Genomic DNA, 21,506 nt, shown 5'->3' on the forward strand with positions numbered 1-21,506 from the left:
CAAGTGATGTTCTACAGATAACAGTGGTGTTCATGATCTCCATAAATGATTTGGAGCAATGCGTTGCTGATCCAATGAGTAAGTTTACGGTTGATACAAAGATTGGTAGGGTTGCAGATAATGAGAAGGATTGTCGGAGGATACAGCAGGATATTATATCAGTTGGATGCATGGACAGAAAAATGGCAGATGTAGTTTAATCCAACCAAATGTGAGGTGATGCATTTTGAAAGGTGATGGACAGGTGGGAATTTTACAGTGAATGGCAGAATCCTCTGGAGTATTGATATGCAGAGGGATCTGGGTGTGTATGTTCACAGACCACTGAAGGTGGCGGCACAGGGAGGTTAGGCAGTAAAAAAGGCTTATGGCCTGCTTGGCTTCATTGGAAGGTGCATTGGGTGTAAGGATAGACAAGTTATGCTGCAGCTTTATCGAACATTAGTTAGGCTACACTTGGAATATTGCATACAGTTCTGGTCACCACACTACCACAAGGATGTGGATGTTTTGAAGATGGTGCAGAAGATGTTTATCAGGAGATTGTCTGGTATGGTGGATAGTAGTCCTGAAGAAAGTTTGGATAGACTGGGTTTTTTTCACTGGAATGCGGAAAAATGAGGCGTGTCCTGATAGAAGTTTATAAAGTAGTGAATGGGATATGTAGAGTGGAGAATATGAGGCTTTTTATCCCCAGGGTGGAGGGGTCAATTATTGGGGAATAGAGGTTCAAGTGCAGTGGAAATTAAAAGAGATGTGCGAGTCTAGTATTTCACACAAAGGGAGTTGAGTACCTGGAACACACTGCCAGAGGAGGGGGAGGAAGCAAACACAATAGAGCCATTCAAGAAATACCTTCACTATTGCATGAATAGGAAGGGAATAGAGGGATATGAATCCTGTAGGTGAAGACAGTTTCAGAGAGGAAGGGCAAAATATGTCAGCACAGGCTTGGGGGGCCGAAGAGCCTGTTCCTGTGCTGTATTGTTCCTTGTTCCTTAATCCCTGCTGTTGAATTGGATTCTCGGGAGCCAGCTCCGTATGAAGAGCATGTTCTCATTCTTTTGTTGGAGTTCATGGGGCAGCTGCTGCTTCCTTTCTACGTCACTGATCAAACCAACAACGCAGAAAGGTTCTTGATATTTTAAACGCACTGTCTGCAGGAAAATGTTTGGCCGAGGTTTTAATATTGTTTAATAAGATAATGACATCAATATACCAGTGTTGTTTACAGCTGGGAACATTTAACATCATTGTCCTTGTTTTAAGTTGACCCTAACTCGTGATAATACATTTTACAATGTTTCTCTCCCCTGACATGGTCTGAAGAGGTTTGCAAACGTGTTTTGATGAGGACAGTGCATCTTTAACACCGTGTGATGGAGTGGGTGGCTGTTTGAATTCTCAGTTGTGATAATACAGTTTTAAATGTGTCAGTGTTACTTTCCCAATCTCTGGGGGGTGTCGCTGTGACTGTCTCTGTTAGAGCCACAGCATCAGTTTTCCACTTGGCAATCTGTGTCTGTAACTCCCCAATACTGTATTATTGACCCATTTCAGTCTGTTTCCCATCAGTCAGGATCCTTAATTGGCAAAGGCTGCATTTAACGAATCTCAACGATTGTGGAGACCTGGTGAGGTTGGGAAAAATCAGAAGGATCAGCTGCACCACTTGCATTATGTACAGGGTCCGGAACGCAACAAGCTGTAACTGGGATGCCAGGGGGCCCGTTGTACTCGGGTCTGGGACTGAGGAGCCTGTAATTTCTGGTCGCTGTCCCTGATTTGTGGGTCCTCTCTGATGGAGACCATTGTGAAATCCATTGTCAAGATCGCCACCTCCTGGCCTGGAGAAGCAAGAACATGCAGTGCCCGGAGGAATAACCTGAATGTGATCAGAGGACAAGGTCAAAAAGCATACGACACCAGATTATAGTCCAACAGGTTTATTAGAAAACATTCTCTTTCAGAGCCTCGCCCTATCTTCAGGTGCTCAGAGGAGCAAGCAAGGTGAATTTAATCAACAGAAAAAACAAACTCTGCTGTTCATTTCCTTCTCGGTTGACTCCGTTCTCCTCAATGACATGAACAAGGGACAAGGCAAGAATTAAGAAGATAAGGACACCACCAGTGACCTCCTGAAATTCATAAGATACCTCACCCAGCACTTTGATGAAAAGTAAGAGTATGTGAACAATATTTAATGATAATATTTTCCTGCTTTTTCAGATTTTAGCATGGATTCAAAGCAGAAAGAGTCTTTCTTTCTCCTTCCCCCCTTGAAACTCTTAATGAGATCATCAAACCCAGCCACAGTTCATGTGACCGGCTGAGGGATTGTCGAATGTTTGCGAGAGGGGACTGGGTCAGGATTCCCTAGAATTCAGAATTCTTGGATGAGATTTCACTGAAACATTTCAAATTCTCCAGGACCCTGACAGGGTAGAGTTTGGAAGGATGAAGCCCTACCTGGGGATTCTAAAGCAGAGTCCAAGTCTGGGAATAAGGGGTTAGACATTTCGATCAGAGATGAGGAATGGGTGGCACAGTGGCTGGCGCCATTTCCTTACAGTGCCAGGGACCTGAGTTTGATTCCACCTTCAGGCAACTGTCTGTGTGAATTTGAATGTTCTCCCTGTGTCTGAATGGGTTTCCTCTGGGTGCCTCAGTTACCACTCTCAGTCCAGAGATGTGCAGGTTAGGTGGATTGGCCATGGAAGTGTAAGGTTAGGAGAGGGGGCTGTTTCTGGGTGAGATGCTGCGTGTACTTGATGGGCTGAATGGCCTTCTTCCACACAGTAGTGATTTTATGATTCTATGTTGCTGTGGGTCTGGAGTCATATGTCAGTCAGTATGAGCAAGGACAACAATCTGATGGACATTAATGGGCCCGACAGGGTTCTCCCCCAACAATAGTCGTCATTGGACTCTTATCTCCAGAGTCTTTTTGAATTTAAAATTCCACTCCATGCATTGCCAGGATTTAGATTAGATTCCCTACAGTGTGGATACAGGCCCTTTGGCTCAACAAGTCCACACCGACCCTCCGAAGAGTAACCCACCTAGACTCATTCCCCACATTCACCCCTGACTATGGGAATTTAGCGTGACCAATTCACCTAACCTGCACATCTTTGGATTATGGGAGGAGACCGGAGCACCCGGAGGAAGCCCATGCAGACACAGGGAGAATGTGCAAACTCCATAAAAGGCAGTCACCCGAGGCTAAAATTGAACCTGGGATTCTGGTGCTGTGAGGCAGCAATGCTAACCACTGTACCACCGTGCTGCCCTACGGTGATCCTAGATCCCCCAGAACATTACTTGGGTCCTGTGATTAATAATCTAGTGATGATACCATTAACTCATTGCCTCCCCACATGATTATTATCGCTATCTTGAATTTATTCAACTGCCTAAGTATCGATGAGTATCCCAAAGATTCAAAACCCTCTGAGTCAAGAAATTCATAGAATCCCTACAGTATGGAAACAGGCCATTCAGCCCAAACCGCCTCTCCAAAGAGCATCTCACCCAGACCCACTCCCCTATAACCTTGCATTTCCCATGGCCATTCCACCTAACCTGCACGTTTGTGGACTGTGGAAGGAAACCAGATCAGCTGGAGGGAACCCAGGCAGGCACAGGGAGAACGTGCAAACACCACACAGTCCGTTGCCCAAAGGGTGAAATTAAACCTTGTCCCAGTGCTGTTCCACCCCACTTGATTCTGGGCAATAAATGCTCACATAGCAAGTGATGCCCAATCCAGTAAATGAATTAAGAAAAGATCAGTCAAGTTTTGGATAGGAGTGTGATGGGTTACTCCCCACTTGCCTGGATGAATGCAGCTCCAAAGACAATCAAGAAGCTTGATATCATCCAGTACAAAGCAGCCTGCTTGATTGGCACCACATCGATAAACATACACTCCCTCCACCACTGATGCTCAGTAACAGCCGTGTGCACCATCTACAAGATGCACTGCAGGAATTCACACCAAGTCTCTGGAGACAGCACCATCCAAACCCACGATCATTTCCATGTAGAAGGACACAGAATACTACCAAAAACAAGTTCCCCTCCAATCCACATAGAATCTTGATTTGAAAATATATTCCTGATCCTCCAGTGTCGCTGGATGAAAATCCTGAAATTCCCACCCTAAGGGCATTGTGGGTTTATCTACAGCACATGGACTGCAGTGGTTCAAGAAGGCAGCTCAACATCACTTTGCAAAGGTCAGGATTGTGGCGCAGTGGTTAGTACTGCTACCTCACAGCACTAGGGACCTGGGTTCAATTTCACCGTGGAACAACTGTCTGTGTTGAGGATGCACATTTTCACCAAGTCTGTGTGGGTTTCTTCTACACAGTCCATAGATATGTTGGTTAGGTGGATTAGCCATGCCAAATTGCACATAGTGTCGAGGAATGTGTTGGCTGGGTGAGTTGGCCATAGGAAATGCTGCAGTACAGGAATGGGGTCAGTACAGATGGGATGCTGTTTGGTGAGTTGGTGTGGATTTGATGGGCTGAATGACCAACTTCTACCCTGTATGATGATTCCATGATTCACAAGGATAACACAGAATGTGTAATAAACGCTGGCCCAGATAGCAGCACCGTTGTCCTCAGAGTGAGTTTTAAACAAAAAAACCATCTGCACTGCTTACTATTCCATCAGTCTTTGTGTCAATGTGGAACTATGATTCTCATTAATACATACAGTAAGTAGTTAAGGTCTCACCACAGAAACCTTGTGGAACACACCTCATCACTTTCTTTCCCTGTTGTCTGTCACTAAACATGCCTCCAAACCAAGTCAAACATTCATCTTCAATCCCATGGGTTTTAACTTTGATCAGCAGACTGTTTTGTGGGAAATTATCGAGTAATTCTGAACTTGCTGCCCTATCGACTATTTAGTTTATGCATTTGGTTCATTTGTCAGAACCTACCCATCACAAATCTGTGTGGGCTATTTCCAATTCTCTACATGTTCATTCTCTCGGCAGTTAATTATAGATTCCAATGAAACTCTCAAACGAGATGTTAGATTGACCATAATGTAATTTTCATGGTTCCCACTCTCATTTTTCTTGAACCCGTGGAGTTACAGCAAGACATTTTCCAAACTAAAGGAATGGTTGCTGCTTTGGAAACTGATGGGAAAAGCCTCTGCAACACCTCCCCCCTCCCCATTCCTTTCAACCCTTGAGGTCCTGGAGATCTGTCAGCATTTAGAGCTGCTCGCTGTTTTCTGGCATGTATCAAGTTTAGCGAATTCCAGTCTTCAATTGTAGCAGGACCTCCCTGGATTATAAGCTGCATTATGCCATTCGTTGACTATGAAGACTGACACAACTAATTATTGTACATATCGGCCATTCCCTTAGGCTCATTCATGGAATTCCCAGTTTGTTTTTAAAGGGCTCACATTGCGCTGGAGCCTCTTGGGTTTTCTAATTTTCGTGTAAAACATTTGTGTTATTCTTGTGACCCCTTGCAGGTCTCTGTCTCAATCACATTTCTGTAACTCTTACTTCCTTTTTGTCTTCCTTTGCAGTTCTTCATGTCTTCCTTCAGTTGCCTGAATTTTCACTGATATTCCCACATTTGAGAGTTCTCACCTTTAGTTTTCTGTTTTCTCTCACTTATTTGGTCAGCGACGATGTGTTAACAAGTGGGGACCTGTTCCATACTGAGCTGAATACATTTTTAACCATCTCCCCATCTCATTGAGAGTCTGATCTGACAATTTTGGCTGACACCAATCTCTGTTACATTCTGTTTTCTGGGAGGTGGGTGTCACTGGCATAGATCAGTATTTGTTCCCCAAGACTAATTGCCCTTGAACTGCTGGCCTTGCTGTGTCCTCTCAGAAAGTACCCAAGGGTTAACCAGATTGCTGTGGGGCTGGAGTCACATGAAGTCCAGACTGGGTAAGGCTGAGGCTGGACAACAATCAGGGATCATTATCGTGGTCACCATTAATGAGGCTTGCTTTGTGATTTGAATTCAAATTCCAGCACTTGTCACTGGGGGAGATAGTACAGTTCGATATATAACAGTGGCAGGACCTCTGTTTTGTATCTCACTGAAAGACAACAGCTCCCCCAGTTTTGCAGTGTCAGCATAGGAATTAGGAGCAGGAGGAGGCAATTCAGCCCTTCGAGCCCACTCTGCCATTTAACATAACCGTGGCTGATCTTATCCTGGTCTCAACTCCACTCTCCTGCCTGCTCCCCATTGCTCTTTATCTCACTTTTCATCAGAAACACATCTTCCTTGAACCTGTTGATTGATTCTGCCTCCACTGCACTCTGGGGCATTGACTTTCACAGATTCACAACCCTCTGGGAGATGTAGTTTCTCCTCAGCTCAGTTTTGAACCGACCTCCTCTCACTCGATATTGATGACTTCTTGTTGCAGACTGTCCTACAAGGGGGAACATCTATCCAACGTCCACCTTCTCAATCCCCTTTCACATTTTCTATCCCTCAATCAGATCCCTTCTCATTCTTTTGAACTCCAGTGAGTACAAGCCCAAGCTCTTTAACTGCTCCTCATGGGACAGCCCTTTCATCCCTGGAATCAGCCTGGGAAACATCCCCTGAACAGCCTCCAGTGCTGAAGGACTCTATGATCAAAATAGACTCCCCAAAACTTCTGAGACAGAGGTGACAGTGCTCCCACAGACCAGGTTCCAGTTTGTACAGGGCTCCGCTCTCAGTTGGATGGTTGGGAGTTGGAGCTGATTTTAAGCTGTATATTGGAGAGAAGGAAGCAACCTTTTCGATCAAAGCCTCCAGAAATTTGAAGGTGAAATTTATGAGCAATTCTGAGCAATTATTCAGTTATTTTGACTCCTGGGGCCTGCTGAGTACGAAAACTCAGCATTTAGGGATTGCTGAGAAATATCTTCATTGACTTGGACATTAATTGTACTTTCCAGGTTCCACAGTTTAATGAAGAGCCCAGAAGATTATAGCTTTGGGTTATTTCCCGATCTCATTGTTACTGCCTACAAGGCTGTGAAGGACACAGAGTGGAAGAAGTACTTTCCAAAAGAATAGAGACTGCTCCTGTCTTCAAAGTGTTGCCATCTCTTGAGTGGATATGAAACAGAACCACATGCTTCAGGGCGAGAATGGAAAGAAGGAACTTGCATTTGTAACACAGAATCCCTATAGTGTGGAAGTAGGCCATTCAGCCCATTGACTCCATACCGCCCCTCCGAAGGTCATTCTATCTCGATCCATATCCTATCTCTGTATGTTCCAATGGCTTCTCCACTAAGCCTGCACATCCCTGTACACTCTGGGCAATTTAGCATGAGCAATTTATCGAGCCTGCAGATCTTTAGACCGTGGGAGGAAGCCAAGGCACCTGGGGAAAGCCCACGCAGACACAGGGAGAATGTGTATACTCCACACAGACCAACCTGAGGCAGTTACCTGACACGCTGAGGCAGTGGTGCTAACCACTGAGCCATCGTGCTGCCTATTCTTGCTTACTGTAATGTCTGTTTCATGACTTGTAATTTATTTTATTGTTTTAAAAAAACCAACTCATAGAGTTAATGGATTGATTATGGGACCATTATCTTTAACCTCACAGTCAAAGGCTGGAGAAAACACTGTGCAGATGAAGCCGATTGCACAAGCAGCTTAATCTGCAGGTAGAAAATACGAGTGGCAGTCTTTGTTTGTGTGAAGGTGTGTGAGGCAACATATGGGCAAGGAACAAAAGTAGGCCACTCGGCCCTTTGAACCTGCTCCCCCATTAAATAAGATTATGGTTGATCTGATTTAAATCTCAACTCTACATTCTCTGATAATGTTCCATCCCTTCAGTCATCAAGAATCTATCTACCTCTTCCTACGGTAAATATAGAGTCGGGAAATGGGTCTGGATTAGTTACTCTTCGGAGGGTTTGTGTGGCCTTGTTGGGCTGAAGGGCCTGTTTCCACACTGGATGGATTCTAAATTCTGCATCCACTGCCTTTTAAGGTGGGGAATTACAAAGACTGACTACCTCTGAGAGAAAAACATGTTTCTGAATCTCTGTTTTGAATGGATTCTCCCTTAATTTTAAACAGTGATCCCTGTTACTGGATTCTCCCACAAGAGGAAACATCCTTTCCACATCCACCTGGTCAAGGACCCTCAGAATCTTGCTTGTTTCAATGAAGTCTTGCATTCAGTTTCCCCTCACACTACACCATAATGTTCTATGAGCTTTCCTGATGACTTGCTGTACCTACATACTAACCTTCTGAGGTTAATGCACAGAGACCCAGATATGGTTCTGGGGACACAGGCTCAAATCCCACCATGGCAGCTGGGGGAATTTAAATTCAATTAAAAAGTCTGCAATTAAGAGTCTAACAATGACCATTAATCCATGTGGATTGTCAGGAAAACCCATCTGGTTTATAAACGTCCTTTAGGGAAGGGAACTGCTATCCTTACCTGGTCTGGCCTACATGGAAATCCAATCCCACAGCAATGTGGATGACTGTTAACTGCCCTCTGGGGCAATTAGGGGTGGTAATAAATGCTGTCCTAGGCAGTGACACCCTCATCCTGTCAATGAATGAAAAAGAAAAATTTGACTAGAAATAATCAACAAGGATAACAGTCATTTGTAATGAATGAGCAGCCTTTGTTCCAAGCCCTCATTATCTCCTGATTTATTCTCTTTCCCACCATAAAGCTACTGTTAGGAAGCATGGAGACTATTCCGATCAGCTCTTGGATCTCTTTCCTATTTGTGCTGCTTTCCAGAACACAAGTGTCTTCCTACTCCAACCTCCATTCCTCACCCTCACACTGTTCTCCCTCTCTCCACTCCTGACCTCTCACACTGTTCTGCAGCCTCCGCTCCTCACCCAGACCTATTTAAGACCAGAGGTTATAAGATTAAGGTGGATGTATTTTTTGACCCTGTGTGTGGTAGATATATGGAATATGCTGCCTGAGAGTGTGGTGCAGGCTGAAAATTACACAACCTTTAAAAACATTTGGATGAGCACTTATAATACCAGGGCATGGTAGGCTCCAGACGACTGCAGGTAAATGGGATTAGTGTAGTTGAGTGTTTGTTGGTCAGCTTTGACATGGTGGGCCGAAGGGCCTATCACTATGCTGTGTGACTCTGAACCTGGGTCCCTGGCTCTGTGAGGCAGCAGTGCTGTGTCACCCATATTGAGGGAGGCACACAAAAAAATCAGCACAAAACCTGATAAGAATTCAGCACTTCCTGTTTTTGAAAACCCCATCCACATCACCCAGTCAGCAAATTAAAACAAACGATAGGTTATTAGCACAGCTCCCTGCCGGGGTGGTGAAGGGGAGGTGTAGTCAATGGTCAGATAACAAAGACATAGGAAGAGAGGGAGTGGACCCAAAAAAAATGGAAGGGGACAGGTGTGGAGGGGGGGATCTGTGAATGGATACTTACTCATCTGACAGAGTGCCCTCCACCTGGCAATCTATTTTACATGATGTGGAAACATAGAGGATAGAAGCAGGAGTCGGCCATTTGGCCCCTCCAGCCTGCTATGCCATTCGATATGATTGAAGCTGTTCATGGAGCACATTACTATAATCCATCCCTACCCCATATCCCTTGATTCTTCAGCCACAAGAGCTTTCTTGATAACATCATGTTTTGGCCTCAACCACTTTCTGTGACAGAGAATTCCACAGGCTCATCACTCTCTGGGTGAAAACATTTTTCCTCATTTCTGTCCTATAGAGTTTTCCCCTTAACCTTAAACCATGTGCCCTGGTTCTGGACTTCCCCACCATTAGGAACAGCCTTCTTCCATCTAACGTGTCTCGTCCTGTTCCAATTTTATAACTTTCTCCAAGATCCCCTTCCTTCATTCTTCTAAACTCCAATAAACACAATCCTCACCAACTCAACCTCTCCTTATCCATCAGTCCTGCCATCACCGAAATCAAATGGTATTCAGTAATTAATATTAATCAGCCCAATGTGGAACACAGACTTTGTAGGTCAGGGTTAGAAGACAATCATTGCCTGTTCTAAAATTCAGTCTTTGGGTGCAGTAATCTCAATGGAATCATTGGATACAATCTTACAACAGCAGAAAGATGGGAGGTGTAGACAGAGGGTGCAGACAGCGGTGTAGACAGTGGGTGTAGATGGTGGATGCAAACAGAGGGACTAGACAGTGGCTATGGATGCTGGGTTCAGATAGTGGATACAGACGGTGGTGCAGACGGTGGTGTAAATGGTCGTGTAGACACAAGCAAGACCTTGCGTGGTGACCACACGGGTGGCTGTGTGGAATCACACAGAGAGCAGCTCGTGAGCCTGACACAGTCAGGGACACCCCCTGGTGCTGAAGGTCATACTGCTGCTGACAAAGGTTACATTTTAACTGAAACTGCACTCCCTCCCACACGCTCCCCTCTTGTCCCCATTTACCTCACTACAACACAATGAGATGCCAGTCAGCACCCTGTACTCTCGCTCAGTCTCCATTGACCTTGTCTCCATTAGCCTTGACCCTCCTCTCAAGCACTTACTTGGGCCTTCACTGAAGCTTGAGCCATTTCCTCCGACCCTTGATCATGTGTTTGCCATCTTAGAACTGCCTCACCTAGTCACCATTAACCTGCACTGCCCTCTCAACATGGAGCACAGATTGATACAGAGCAGAAAAGGTCCTTTGTCGCATTGAGTCTGTCCAAACATAATTACCACTAAAGGCACTCTCATCCCAATTTCCTGCACTTATCCCAGATCCTTCAATGTTATGATATTTAAAGGTTGTAAGGATTCCACCCTGCACTACCTTCCCTGACAGAGGGTTGCATGTTTATAGTTTATACAAGTCTAGCTCATGGAGTTTAACAAAAGCTCAACTCTTTTGGCATTTTTTAAAATTTGTGGCATGATGGCTCAGTGGTTAGCACGGCTAACTCACAGCACCAGGGACCCAGGTTCGATTACAGCCCCAGGTCTTTGTGGAGTTTGCACGCCGCCCCAGTGTCTGTGTGGATTTCCTCCATGTGCTCCAGTTTCGTCCCACTATCCAAATAAGTGCAGGTTAGGTGAATTGGCCATGTTAAAATTGTCATAGTGTTCAGGAATGTATCGGTCAGGGGAAATGTCGAGTGATAGGGCAGGTGAATGAGTCTTAGGGAGTTTCTCTTCAGTGGGTCGGTGTGGACTTGTTGGGCCAAAGTGGTGATGTCTGTAATGAAATCTTTCAAACCACTCATTTTGTTTAGTGTCGTTTAGTTCTTGCCCTCCTTGTTCGATAAATATTTCATTTTTTCTGATAATATGAGTTCACTGATGAGCTGTTAACCTTGTCTAATCAGGGAGTCCTGGCTGACAGATAAAAAGGGGAGTGTCAGAATGACTGATACTCTGGTACCTGACTCTGAATAACAACCTGCCTAACAACCCCCTCCTTTTGTCACCCTCAATCTCCCCATGCTTACTCTTGTGGCCCTGTCGATCCAGCCTGTGCTGCCTTTGGGAGAGGTTGACCTTCCCTCCATTCCTGATGAAGAGCTTATGCCTAAAATATTGATTATCCTGCTCCTCGATGCTGCCTCACCTGCTGTGGTTTCCCAGCAACACACTCTCAACTCTGATCTCCAAGATCTTCAGTCCTCACTTTCCCCTTCCCCCCACTCCCTCATTACAAACAGAAATGACAGGTGGTGAGTTTAACCCTGAGGGTCATCACAGCTGAGGCAGAGGGAGAGAAGGTCACACCTTCATGATGGTAGCACCCTTAATTAATCCACTGCAATCACTCTCAGGGCTGCAAGAATTCAACCTCCCTCACTCAGACAGCTCCCTCCCTGGAAGGTAATATTGCTGCACCTGGTTTAGGGTTAATTGAGCTTGAAATACGACTATGGCCAACCAGCACTGGCTGAGCAGACAACCACAACTGTAATGACCCCGGCTCCTTGTAATTGGGGAGCACATTAGGGAGCACAGTGTGCACTGCCTCTGAAATCCCTCCTTTACTGAGAACACACTCTCAGTATTCACCTTTCTTAGCTGCCATTCCAATTTCAGGACAAAGTCTGTGTCCTATGATCCTGCCCCACTCGCCACCTGATGAAGGAGCAGCACTCCGAAAGCTTGTACTTCCAAAGAAACCAGTTGGACTCTAATCTGGTGTTGTGTGATTTTTAACTTTGGCCACCTCAATGAGCTGCCATCTCAGGCTAAATTGTTTTTCACCTGAGATTTGAGAAGATTAAGGCCTAAACTTCAATCCCCATCGCAAAGCCTATTCTCTATCCATCACTCAGAGAAACCTGCAGGCAACACAGAGGAACACACTGACACTTAGTGAGATGCCTACAAGCAGTGCAGAATAACACACACACACTCAGAGACACACCTACAGGCAACCCTGAGTTAACACACACGCACACACACACACACAGAGTTAGGCAGCACTGAGTAACACGCACACAACCCACCTGCCTGTAGGTGTCTCTTTGAATAACACACCCACACTCAGAGTGACACCTACAGGCAGCATTATGTAGTACACTCACTCAGAGAGACACCCAGCCTGCAGTGTCAGTGATTTGCCTCAGATCATTTCAGGTACAACACAGCATGCAGCAGAGAGTGCACAGTGCGATCCCAGCACCTGAGTTTGGACCAGAGAGTGAACACGGAATGCCTCAGATTGTAATTATTGAATCCCAACAGCTTTCAGTTTCTATTCTGTTTGGAATCTTGTAACCTCCACAGATTCCAGAACAACTGGATTATTTGAAACTGATTGCTGATTGGCTGTCAGTATCATCTACCACGGATTGACAGGCCACGTCGCCAGTTGTGACAATGTCATGCTGACATGCAGCTAATCCGCTGAATGGAGTGGTCCATTTCCAAAGCACACAGAGACAGAGACTGAATCTTCATCATCTTTATTCCCTTTTCCAGACTGACATTGACAGAAAACAGACTGCAATTAACAGCCCAGACAGAGGAAGCTGCACAAATTCACAGCTACAATGGCTTTTGAGGAAAAAACTTGTGGAGATTTTCTCAATAGCATGAGAATCCTGCCCTTCAAATATTGACAAAAACCTTCAATTGGAACTGGCTGCTGAGCAGGAAGGAGATCTGATTTATTGAAGCAGAAATTTCGAAGGTTCACATTGTTTTGTACAGCTGACAGCCTTCAGCAACTTCAAGAGATTTTACTTGGCATCACAAATTAACCCTGTCCCAATCAAACAGTCCCAGAACAGGGAGAGCATGGGGTTTGACACAGCGTAAAGCTCTATCTACGCTGTCCCAATGAACTACCTTTACTCCAGAACTTCAGAAGTGTCTCTGAGCCAGTCCTGAGAAGGAAGAGAGTTGAAATTCGGTGCTGACAATAATCTTTGTCCTGCCAGCTCAGCCCTGTTCTGTTTAAAGTTGTGTCTCCTCTGTGGACTGTCTCAAATACTCTACACACATTCTGATCTCCTGATGCTCTTGCTGAGGGGGGAGGGAAGAGTCACGTGGGTGAGGGCACAGGAGAAGCGAGCGTTGGACTCCCAGTCAGACCCAGAGAGGGTCAGCAGGCTGCTGACACTGTAGGTGCTGTCCGAAGCTCGCAGGTAGTTGCTGGTCTGAACCCCGTCCGAAATGACTGCACCATCCTTCTTCCACTGCACCTCCAGCTCATCGGGATAGAAGTGATTGGCAAGACACACCAGGGTGGCAGTGCCCTTGGCATCTACCTGCTCCGTGGAGGGGGGCAGCAGGGTCAGCTTGGGCTGAGAGTTCTCACGGCCTTAAAGACAAGAGAAACAATTTTAATCCCTGCCATTCAAAGGGATTTCAATTCTCAGAATATTCACTGGTAAAATGTTTGTATATTTGTCTCCAATACCTAATAAACCAGACAAAAGAATTTACATTTTTTAAATTGATTCTTGGGGTACGAGTGTCACTGGCAGGAGCAGAATTTATTGTCCATCCCTAATTTCCCCTGAGAAGGTGATGGTGAAACAGAAGGGACAGTTTTGGACCGTCGTTTGGGGAATGAATGTGGGCAGCTGGGAGAACTAAAAGATGGCGATCATTTCAGTGACAGTGATCAGAACTCAGTGAGATTGAAATTAGGGATGGAAATCGAGAACCATGGAGCAAGTGTAAAAGTTTACATTTTACTGAATGTTTCGGTAATTTAGTAAAAGTGGAATGGAACCAGTGACATGATGGGAAATCAGTGTCAGGGCAGTGGTAACCCTCAAGTGACAAGACAGAGATCATTCAGAATCTGTTCCCACAAAGAGTAAGGGTGGGAAACCCAAATCTAAACTCTTCGCCTGTGATGTCAAAAGGCAACCAGTGTCGGGAAGACCAAACAGGGAAGGTGATGTTGGTTATCTGGTAGTGTTGAGGAAGTGGGAAGTCTGAAAAGGTCCTGGATAGGCTCAGAGAGTGGGCAAAGAAGGGGCAGATAGAATACAATGTGTTACAGTGTGAGATTACGCACTTTGGGAGGAAGAAGAGATGCAAAGGCTGTTTTCTAAATGAGGAAATGCTTTGGAAATCTCAAGCACAAACCTCATTCAGGTTTCACTTCAGGTCAACAGGCCGGTCCAGTTTGTGTTTGGGAAGGCAAATGAAATGTTTGCATTCATTTCAATAGGGCCAGAATACAAGGTCAGAGATGTATTGCTGAGGCTGTGAAAGGCTCTGGTCAGACTGCATTTGGAATATTGTGAGCAGATTTGGGAGCCATGTTCTAAGAAACAATGTGCTGGCATTGGAGAGGTTAAATGAATGATCCTGGGGATGAAGGGCTTGTCAAATGAGGCGTGATTGAGGACTCTGGGTCTGTACTCAATGGAGTTTAGAAGGATGAGGAGGGATCTTATTGAATTTTATGGAATACTGATCAGCAAAAAAAGAGTGTATGCGGAGATGTTTCCGAAAACAGGAGAGACTAGGTAACCAAGGCACAGCCTCAGAATGAAGGGCCGACCCTATCGAGCTGAGATGAGGAGGAATTTCTTCAGCCAGAGGGTGGTGAATCTGTGGAACTCATTGCTACAGAGGGAAGAGTAAATTTAAGATAGAGATAGATAAGTTCGTGATTGTTAAGGGGATTGAACGTTCCTGTGGAGAAGGCAGGAGAATGGAGTTGAGAATCATATCTGCCAAGATCAAATGGCAGAGCAGATTCAATGGGCTGAATGGCTGATTTCTGCTCCTATTTCTTAAAGTCTTCTGGAGAGTTTCCCCAAAACCCTGGAACACTGAACCCACTGGACTGTGAGTCCTGCTGGAGCTGTTTAGCATCAGAACTTTGCCAAGAGATGACCAAAGAGTGGAGAGAATGTGCACCTATGTGGGAATTTCAGGATACTTCCCAGCTCCTGGAATACCATGTGTGTCGGAAGTGTGGTCAGTGACAGCAGTTGGAGCTCCGGGTTTCGGTGCTTGAGCAGCAGCTGGTGTCAGTGCGGAGAGTCCGTGAGGCTGAGAGCTCGGTGGAGAGCACGTTTCTAGATGTGGTCACTCTGCAGCTTCAGAGTATGCAGGGAGAGAGGGAGTGGGGGAGCAGCAGACATTCCAAACGGACCAGGCAGCTACTACAGGAATCCCCAAGTGCATCCCACGCGCCAACCAGGATTTAGTTCAGAATCCTGATGAGAATGATGGTTCATCTGGGGAGTGTAGCCAGAGCCAAGTCCATGGCACCATGGGGAGGGCTCAGCTGTACACGGGGGCACAAGGAAGACCGGAAGAGCGATCGTGAGAGGAGATTCGAGAGTGAGTGCAATCGATAAGTGTTTCTGCAGCTGCAGATGGGAATCCAGGATGGTGTGTTGTCTTCCTGGTGCCAGGGTCAAGGATGTCACTGAGCAGCTGCAGAGCACCCTGAGGGGAGAGGGGGAACAGGCAGCAGTCGGGGTCCACATTGGTCTCAGTGACAGAGGCAGAAAGGGGATGTGGTCCTGCAGTCAGAATTTAGGGTCTTCGGGAGGGAGTTCAGAGCAGGAGCTGAAACGTAGGCATGTGCACATTACTCCCAGTGTCCCAAATAAGTGAGAATAAAAACAGGAAGATAAGACGGATGAATAAGAGACTGGAAAGAGAGTCTAGCAGGGAGGGCTTTAGATTCTTAGGGCATTGCGACTGGCTGTGGGCGAGATGTTACCTGTTACAGACTGAATGGGATGCTCCTGAATAGAGCTGCGACTGAGTTCCTTATGGGATGATTTGTTGATGCTGTTGGAGAGAGTTTAAACTGACTTGTTGGGCTGTGGGAGCCAGGGGGGAATATCAGAGAGAAACACCAAGGTTCACAGAATCCTCAGTGCAGTCCAAAGATCAACATCAAGTGGAAAGTCGAAGAACACATCTGCAAGAAATTTACAGGGTCTGTCAAATCACTACATAGAGTTGTTATAAATGGGGTGGCTCGGGAGGCGGGGGTGGGGGGTGGGGAGGGGCAGAGCTTTAATTATCCTCATAGACTGGGATAGTATCATTGTGAAGGGCAGAGAGGGGCCAGTGTTGTGAGAGGGTGCTCAGGTGAACTTTCTCCAGCTGTGTGTTTCCAGTCCAATGAGAAAGGAGGCTCTGTTACACCTGGATCTTGGGAATGAGGAGGCCCAAGTAAATCAAGTGTCAGTGCGAGGATATTAAGGGAAGAGTGATCATTGTATCATAAGCTTGAGGTTGACCATGGAAAAGGAATCCAGATTCGAAATGATTCACTTGGGAAAACACAGACTTCCGTTGGGTAAGAACACATCAGAGTGAATGAACTGGGGTTAAAGGTTGCAGCAAAGTCCTGAAGTGAATCATAAAGCTCGTAGTTCAGGGACAGTCGAGGTATATTTGTGGAATGGCACTCAATTCCTTGCTGTTTTGAGACAGTAGTGGTCGAAATATTGTAAATAAGAAAAGGGCAAAAGTGTAACTAGGGAGTGAATAGGTCCCCTTAAAGATGGCTAATTCACTTAGCCTGCACATTCCTGTACACTTTGGGCAATTTAGCATGACCAATCCATCTAACTTAGATATCTTTGGACTGCGTGAGGAATCTGGAGGACATAAAGGGATAGTTAATGTGGCTTTGTGGATTGGAAATCATTTCTCACTAACTTGATTGAGTTTTTTTGAAGAGGAAGCAAAGAAGATTGATGAAGGCAGAGCAATTGACATTGTCCACCTGGATTTGAACAAAGCATTTGACAAGGTTAGCCATGGTAGACTGAGTAGGAAGGTTAGATCACATGAGTTCCAGGGTGAGCTCCTCATTTGGATAAAAAAATGACCTGAGGCAGGAGACAAAGGGTGGTGGTAGAGGGCGGCTTTTTGGACTGGAAGTCTGTGACCAGCGATGTGCCATAAATATCAGTGCTGGGCTTACTATTTTCATGATTTAAATAAATGATCTTGATGTGAATATAGTAGGTAAGTTTAGTAAGTTTGCAGATTACATCAAAATTGGTGGTGAAGTGGATAATGAAGAAGATTATCTCACAGTACAGCAGGACCTTGATCAGTTCGGCCAATGGCTGAGGAGTGACAGATGGTGTTCAATTTAGATAAGTGCAAGATGTTGCATTTTGGAAAGGCAGGACTTACACAGTTAATGGTAGGGCCGGGGGATTAATGGTAGGACCCTGGGGATTAATGGTAGGGCCTGGGGATTAATGGTAGGGCCTGGGGATTAATGGTAGGGCCCTGGGGATTAATGGTAGGGCCTGGGGATTAATGGTAGGGCCCTGGGGATTAATGGTAGGGCCTGGGGATTAATGGTAGGGCCCTGGGGATTAATGGTAGGGCCTGGGGATTAATGGTAGGGCCTGGGGATTAATGGTAGGGCCCTGGGGATTAATGGTAGGGCCTGGGGATTAATGGTAGGGCCCTGGGGATTAATGGTAGGGCCTGGGGATTAATGGTAGGGCCTGGGGATTAATGGTAGGGCCTGGGGATTAATGGTAGGGCCTGGGGATTAATGGTAGGGCCCTGGGGATTAATGGTAGGGCCTGGTGATTAATGTAGGGCCTGGGGATTAATGGTAGGGCCCTGGGGATTAATGGTAGGGCCTGGGGATTAATGGTAGGACCCTGGGGATTCATTGTAGGACCCTGGGGATTAATAGTAGCACCCTGGGGAGTGTTGTCGAACAGAGCCCTAGCAGTTCGGATGCACAGGAAGGATGTTATTAAACAGGAAAAGGTGCAGAAATTATTTACAAGGAGTTTGCTAGGAGTGGAGGGTTTGAGCAAGAGGGAGAGACTGAATAGTCTGGGGCTCAGAGGTGACCTGACAGAGATTTAAAAAACCATGAGGGGCACAGATTTGGTAAACAGCTAAGGTCTTTTCCCTAAGACGGGCGAGTCCAAATCTGGAGGCATAGGTTTAAGAGGAGAGCGGAAGATTCAAAAGGGGTCCGAGGAGTAACATTTTCATGCAGACGGCGGTGCATATATAGAACAAGCTGCCAGAGGAAGTGAATGTGGCGCATACAATTACAGCATTTAAAAGACATTTGGATGTACACATGAATAGGAACCATTTTAAGAGATATGGGCCAAATACTGGCAAAGGGGACTCAATCAGTTTAGGATATCTGGTCGGCGCAGAGGAATTGGACCGAAGGGTCTATTTCAGTGCCATACAACTCAATGACTATGAGAGGCTGGACCCTGAGGTGCAGGAAGCTGAGGGGTGACCAGATAGAGGTCTGTGAAATCCTGATGGGGTGAGATAATGTAAATAATTCAGGAGGATGTCAATGTTTTGTAGAGAGGGTAGACAACACTCCCAAAGATTGTTCCAGGAATGAGAAACCTCAGTTATGTGATAGACTGGAGAAGAGATGTCTGAGAGGGGATTTGTTCGAGGAATTCAAAATCAGGACGGGTTTGATCAGAGCAAACGTGGAAAAAATGTTTCAACTCTTGAAAGGATTGAGAGCGAGAGGCCACAGATTGGAAGTGATTGGTAAAAGAAGCAAAAGTCAAATAAGGAAAAACATGTTCAGCCAGTGAGTGGTTAAGGTGTGCAATGCACTGCCTGAGAGTGGGGTGGAGGCAGCTTCAATTGAAACATTCTGAAGGGAATGAGACTGTTATTTGAAAAGGAACAATATGCAGGGTGACAGGGAGAAGGCAGGAGAATGACACTCAGTGAATTGCTCATTCAGAGAGCCAGTATAGACAGGATGGACAGAATGGCCTCCGTGTGCGCTGTAACAATTCTGTGATTGTGTGATTAAGCAGAGTTAAAGCTGGGGGAGGTGGGAGCTCGGTGTCTCACTGTGCTGCTGCTGCTGCTGCTGCTGAGGTCAGTGAGATCAGAGACTGGGACAGGAAGCCAGAGCTCAGATCAAACTCTGCCCGTGTCCATCACACTGAGACTGGCAGGAGGCTACTCACTGATTACACTCCATGCTGCAGGAATGGGACCACAGGCTGCAAATGGACAGAGCTCCTCCACACGGTGAGTAAAACTGACTGACTTATATCTTGCTGTTTAAAGGGGGCAATGGAACTAAAGAGATACAGCTGGACACCCTGTTAGACACAGTGCTCCTCAATCAACCATTTCATTCACTGCAGCTCCCCACTTACACCTTCAACAATTCAGCATTTGTGTTTCAGCAAGTTTTGTATTAAAAGGGTTTACTTACTCAGTCTGAGCTTGGTTCCTTTACCGAAAGTAAGCCACAGTGAGAGTTCCCAGTGCAGAGGCTGTACAAAAACCTCTGCTCTCTGCTTCTGTCTGTTTCTCCCACCCTCTCCCTCTCTCTGTCTGTCTCAACCACTCTCACATTCTCCTTGTCTCTTTGTTGTCTCTCACCCACTGTCATCCTCTCTCTCTCTGTCTCTCTGTTTCGCTCATGCCTTTCTTTCTCTCCTTTTCTCTCATTCTTTCTCTCTCTTCTCTCTATCCCTCTCACTCACACTAGGTTGTTTCCAGCTGAGCTTGTGCAGTTTGTGAAATTTATTTTTCGATGTTAAATCTTGCAGCTGCTCTTCCCATGTGACCATGGAGTGTAAGAGGGAAACTTGAGGCCTTCAGTGAGTGGTGGACACCACAGGGACTGGAGTGTGTAGTGGACAGTGACAATGTTAGCATGGGGTAATTTGTTCAGTTTCATTTCTATATAAGCTATGAATTTGTCAGTCCAGGAGGTGGGACTTTGTGTCGATTATTATATATTTTATGTAACTGTGGGATGTGTAAATGCAGGAGATGATCCTCTGTCTACTCAGGTTTTTGTATGGCTCTGTATCACTGTGTAGAGGGTAGGTATCATCTTGCATACAATAATAGTCACCGACATCCAATTCCTGGACATTACTGATTGTCAGGGTGAATTCTATATTATATCCACTGCCGGTGAATCGCTCAGAGACTCCTGTGAATCGAGTTGTTGCACCATAGATTAGGAGACTTGGCTTCTGACCTTCTTGCTGTTGGTACCAGGAAAGATCATTATCAATATTTTGACTGGCCGTACAGGTGATGGTTGCGGTCTGTCCCAGTCCCACCGACAGCACCGGGGGAGACTGGCTCATGATGATGTCCCCATTGATACCTGAGGGGTCAGAGAGAAACACAGTGAAGTCAGAACTGTCACAGAAAGAGCCTGTCAAATGAGAGATTGTTGGAGACACTGAGTATTCCTCTGGTTTCAGCATTTTGCCTTCAATCACAAGTCAGTGGAATTGGAATGAAATGGAGAGCAGCTAAAGATTCAAGGTGGAAGGAGAAAGATTTTTACCTGCGATGCAGAATGCCAGGGGCCAGATCAGCTGGATGTGTGAAATCATGGTGTGTGCTCCTGTCCCTGGGCCTGGTTCCTGATAAACTCTCCCTTCACTGGGCTCTGCTTTATAAAGCTGCAGCCTGTGAAAGTCTGACTGGGTGTTCCTCAGTATGTAAATGGCATCAGACAGAGAGAGCCACATCAGCCCCTTACACTTCCTCTTCTCTCTCTCTGTCTGTCTCAGACAGTCATTGAAGTGAACAAACTGAATAAGACCATTTGGCCCATTGCTTCTGTGCTGGTCAACAATGAACTGATGACACAAATCCCATTCTCCAGCTCTTGATTCACAGCCCTGGGGGCTACAGCAAGACAAGTGAATACCTAAACATTCCTTCAATGTTCCGAGAGTTTGTGAGTCAACCAGCCTTTCAGGCAGTGAGTTCCAGACTCCCACCACCCTCTGGGTGAAAACATTTCTTCTCAATTTTCCTCTCCGCCTTATTCCTCAACTGGGCCTGGATTCGCTGAGGTTTGCAAGGATTGAAATGATTCCAACAGGGCAGGACTGACTCGATGTGGGGAGGAGGTTTCCCCTGGTTGGGGAGTCTGGAACCAGGGGACAGTCTCAGGGGAAATGTGATAGACCATTTCGGACTGAGATTAGGAAACATTTTTTCACTCAGAGGATGGTCGATCTGTGGATTTCTCTCACACAGAAGGCTGTGGAGGACAGGA

General features: G+C 45.9%; 1 gene segment (V, D, J or C); it reads right to left on the bottom strand.

The window, feature by feature from the left end:
* Nucleotides 1–13,485: 13,485 nt before the first annotated feature.
* On the bottom strand, nt 13,486–20,852 carry LOC140472489 (Ig kappa chain V region Mem5-like). The segment is given in 4 exon segments: nt 13,486–13,814; nt 19,686–19,720; nt 20,303–20,597; nt 20,784–20,852. Coding segments are annotated over 4 exon segments (708 nt in total).
* Nucleotides 20,853–21,506: the final 654 nt, after the last annotated feature.

The sequence above is a fragment of the Chiloscyllium punctatum genome, unplaced genomic scaffold, assembly GCF_047496795.1.
Source record: "Chiloscyllium punctatum isolate Juve2018m unplaced genomic scaffold, sChiPun1.3 scaffold_347, whole genome shotgun sequence".
NCBI classification, from domain to species: domain Eukaryota; kingdom Metazoa; phylum Chordata; class Chondrichthyes; order Orectolobiformes; family Hemiscylliidae; genus Chiloscyllium; species Chiloscyllium punctatum.